Source organism: Manihot esculenta, chromosome 17 (genome assembly GCF_001659605.2).
Source record: "Manihot esculenta cultivar AM560-2 chromosome 17, M.esculenta_v8, whole genome shotgun sequence".
Lineage (NCBI taxonomy): Eukaryota > Viridiplantae > Streptophyta > Magnoliopsida > Malpighiales > Euphorbiaceae > Manihot > Manihot esculenta.
The window spans coordinates 1,272,671-1,276,920 of record NC_035177.2 but is presented as its reverse complement, the minus strand read 5'-3'; the positions used below and the strand labels follow the sequence as shown (position 1 = coordinate 1,276,920).

Sequence of the window (4,250 nt, the reverse complement as noted above, 5' to 3'; positions counted from 1 at the left end):
TATGCTTACATCACCATAATAACAAGGAGACAAGATGCCAATGTAGGGAAATTCTCTGCTGGGTATTAGCATATAATTTACTAACAATTTAAGAGTTAGTGATAGAGCTTTTTTTTTTAAAAAAAAAAAATAATATGAAGAAAAAAGAAAATCCAAATTAAAGATGGTGGGTTCCCACCATGGAGACTAGGCCTACACCAACAGAGCTTCGCACACATGAGAAAATCTTAGTTTCTGCATCTCTACTGCTATATATTTATGTACTCCAGCGTTCACTTTGCGAAGCCAAATTAAAGAAGCTCCTTAACTTCTCCGATCCTCCTAAATTTAATCTCTCAGACAGCCACCCAGACACAGTGCCTCCACCACCGCCACCACCATCACCACTACCAAAAAACGTAAAGTAATAAACTATATATCATTTCATCTTTCCCACATCCCGATCATCTGCGTAGTGCTCCAGCGGACGTACAATCTGGCAGATATGTCTGAAGCTCATCAGGATGGGGCTGTTGTTGCCTACCCCATGCAAGCCAACCCACAGTCTGTCCTCCAACTCTGCATATATCCCATAACTTTGAAGGTCTCTTTCTCACCTACAACAATACACAATTAATAAGCCATATATATATATATATATATTTACATATTAATCAACATTTTTGTTTTCATTTTCAGTTTGAGGAGGTGGTCTACAAAGTTAAACTGGAGCAGAAAGGACTGTGCTGGGGTGGTACGTGGGGCACTCGAGAAAAGACAATATTGAACGGCATAAGTGGTTTGATTTGCCCTGGTGAGATACTAGCAATGCTAGGTCCATCAGGCAGTGGCAAAACCACCCTCCTCACGGCTCTCGGAGGCCGTCTCAACGGTAAGTTATCTGGAAAAATCACATACAATGGCCAGCCCTTTTCCGGTATCATAAAGCGGCGCACGGGGTTCGTTGCTCAGGATGATGTTTTATATCCTCATCTCACTGTGAAAGAAACTCTGCTGTTCACTTCCCTTCTAAGGCTGCCCAAAACCTTAACACAAGAAGAGAAATTACAGCATGTGGAGCGAGTTATAACTGAACTCGGCTTGACTCGGTGCCAGAGCAGCATGATAGGAGGACCACTATTTAGAGGAATATCAGGAGGAGAGAAGAAAAGGGTTAGTATAGGTCAAGAAATGCTAATCAATCCAAGCTTGCTACTACTCGATGAACCCACATCAGGATTGGACTCAACTACAGCTCAAAGGATTATTACAACAATCAAAAGGCTTGCTAGTGGAGGACGAACTGTTGTCACCACCATTCACCAGCCCTCAAGTCGACTTTACCACATGTTTGATAAGGTTGTGTTGCTCTCAGAAGGCAGCCCTATCTATTATGGTCCTGCATCTTCAGCTTTGGAATACTTTTCCTCAATCGGTTTCTCTACATCCATGACTATCAATCCAGCTGATCTCTTACTAGATCTTGCAAATGGTAATTTCGAAATCTATCTCTGATTTTCTTTCTTTTTCATCATATAGAGACTTTCAGTCACATTTTTAAGAAAAATGACTTAAAAATGTGACATGGGTGAAGTCTATGGAGGGAGGTAAAGCTTCCTTCTGCTCTTCCTGTTCCTTGTGTAAATTGAAATTTTTAAAAGGAGGGTCCTAGAGATGGAGTCTTTGACTTCCTGCAAAGTTAAGGCAAACTCTCATCCATCCTCTTATTTGATTTATTTGTATAAGAGTGGGATGTCAGTTGGTCCACTGAAGTTTGTGCTGAAACTTGTAGCTTTCATAAAATGGAGCAAACCAAACCCCACTACCTACACCCCACCATTGCACCCATCCCCTAGAAAAGAAAAAAAAAAATGATCAGTTGCTTTAGAAATTTTCTAGTCTTTTTTAAAATAAACATTCAAACTATTTATCCACACTAAAAATATTTATTCTGTATAATTGGAGTTCATAATTAAGAACAGAGAATACAACTTATCCATTGTCCTGACAGCTGTTTGAAACTTAAAATTCTAGGCATTGCTCCTGATTCTAAACATGTGAATGAACAAGGAGAGAACATGGAACAAGAACAGAAGTTGATAAAAGAGGCTCTCCTTTCTGGATATGAGAAGAACATTTCCACAAGGCTCAAAGCTGAGATTTGCAGTTTGGATGTCAATAGCTACAATTATACCAAAGATGCCTCCACAAGTATGCATACATATTCTCTTTATCCATTTGATTACTTTTTAACACTGTTTTAATGAGTAATCACAATCAACCTCCTGTGCTTTACTTTTTAGCAAAAGTAATAATTCTGGAATTTATCAGGAATGGACACAATGTCACAGCAATGGTGCACAAGCTGGTGGCATCAGTTGAAGGTGCTATTTCAGAGGGGACTAAGGGAGAGGAGATATGAATCATTCAACAGGTTAAGAATTTTCCAAGTCATCAGTGTTGCTGTTCTTGGTGGACTCCTTTGGTGGCAGACCCCATCTTCTCACATCCAAGATCGCGTAATTTTCATTCCCTATGGTTAACAGCTCATGCCCACAATACGTTTATGCCTTCTAAGTCATTTTAACTCGTTGACATATACTTGAGTAGAGTCGAGGCTATAAGGTCTCGAGTTCAAATTGCAGCTAAAAGAGCTAAATAGCTTTGTTCTTAATTTGTTTTGCTTATTTCCAAATGCAGATTGCTTTGCTCTTCTTCTTCTCAGTGTTCTGGGGATTCTACCCACTCTACAATGCAGTTTTTACATTTCCTCAAGAAAGAAGAATGTTGATAAAGGAAAGAGCATCTGGAATGTATCACCTTTCATCTTACTTCCTAGCCAGAACATTTGGAGACCTGCCATTGGAGCTTGCACTCCCAACTGCATTTGTCTTCATAATCTACTGGATGGGTGGGCTTAAGCCTGATCCCATAACTTTCATCCTCTCCCTACTTGTGGTTCTCTACAATGTCCTTGTCTCACAAAGCCTTGGATTAGCTATTGGTGCTATCCTCATGGATATAAAACAAGCTACTACACTAGCTTCAGTCACAACTTTGGTGTTCCTCATTGCAGGAGGATACTATGTTCAACAGATCCCTTCATTCATAGTCTGGCTAAAGTACTTGAGTTATAGCTACTACTGCTACAAACTTCTTCTTGGTGTCCAGTACAGTGAGGATGATTATTATGAGTGCTCAAAGGGAGTTTTGTGCAGGGTAGGAGATTTTCCTGCAATTAAATCAATGGGTCTGAACCAGTTGTGGGTTGATGTGTGCATTATGGGTCTGATGTTGGTGGGTTATCGATTGGTTGCTTACTTGGCACTGCATAGAGTGCAGCTGAGGTGAATTTAGCAGAGGTAACCATTTCAAGAAATTAACAAAGACAGTTTGAAGAGTTTTCTCCTTCTTCAGCTGAGCAATAATAACGTTATAGATTTAGCTGGGAATCAAACTGAGTTGATGTGTTTGACTTATTTTTACATCTTAATTTAATAATGCTAACTGATCAGAAGTTATAATTTCTGAATAAATATGTAACAATCCCATTAAAAGAAAAAGAAAAGAAGATATGCGTTTCCAATCGCAGGAAAGAGAAAGAGAAGAGAAAAAGAAAATTGTAGTCCACTAATATTGTGGAACTGATTGTGGGGCTTCAAAACCTGATTGCCTATGTTTGTTGAATGCGTTCCTGCAGCCCCCAGTGCATGCATCATCATCAACACAGAAAAGAATCGCACCCCATCAAAAAATAAAAATTAATAAGTAGCTAGTGGGAACAAATGATAGTGATAGACAAGAAAGATCTTAAAACACAGTACATGGAATAATAAGCCTTATTTCTTACTTTTTCTCTTTAGAAAAAGTTGATTATTAATATTGTTAATGAATGGAGATGGGAGTTTGTGTTCACTTAATCTTATAACATTATATAGTCAAAAGTAAGTTTGAAAAAAAAAAAAAAAAAAAAAACCCATGTGAAATTCTTCATTGAGATTTAAAAACAATGTAAAGTATTATTAATAGAATTATTCTATTCAAAAGCTAACAGTAGTATCATGTAATTTTGCCTCCCTCCTTTTATACTTTGACCACCAAGTCAACCATAACACAAATTTTCCATATTTTTCATTAAAAAAATTATTTGGCAGACAAAATTGTGTTAAAATGGTAAATTTAAATTAAAGTTCCATTTATTTCATGAAAAATAATTCTTAAGAAAATATTTTTTATATTTTCAGTCATTTGAAACACACAGAAAAATAAGA

General features: G+C 37.6%; 1 protein-coding gene across 1 annotated transcript; it reads left to right on the top strand.

Moving 5' to 3' along the window:
* Nucleotides 1-292: 292 nt before the first annotated feature.
* LOC110604707 (ABC transporter G family member 14) lies at nt 293-3,431 on the top strand. Its single transcript, XM_021742986.2, has 5 exons — nt 293-583; nt 679-1,471; nt 2,014-2,190; nt 2,311-2,498; nt 2,680-3,431. Exons 1-5 carry the CDS (start codon nt 485-487, stop codon nt 3,328-3,330), a joined length of 1,908 nt encoding a protein of 635 aa, XP_021598678.1. The 5' UTR covers nt 293-484; the 3' UTR covers nt 3,331-3,431.
* The last annotated feature ends 819 nt before the right edge of the window (nt 3,432-4,250 follow it).

Coding starts and splice junctions, on each gene's coding strand:
- LOC110604707 (XM_021742986.2), top strand. CDS start 485: ATGTCTGAAGCTCATCAGGATGGGGCTGTTGTTGCCTACCCCATGCAA. Junction 584..678: donor TATATCCCATAACTTTGAAG/GTCTCTTTCTCA, acceptor TTTCATTTTCAG/TTTGAGGAGGTGGTCTACAA. Junction 1,472..2,013: donor CTTACTAGATCTTGCAAATG/GTAATTTCGAAA, acceptor TTAAAATTCTAG/GCATTGCTCCTGATTCTAAA.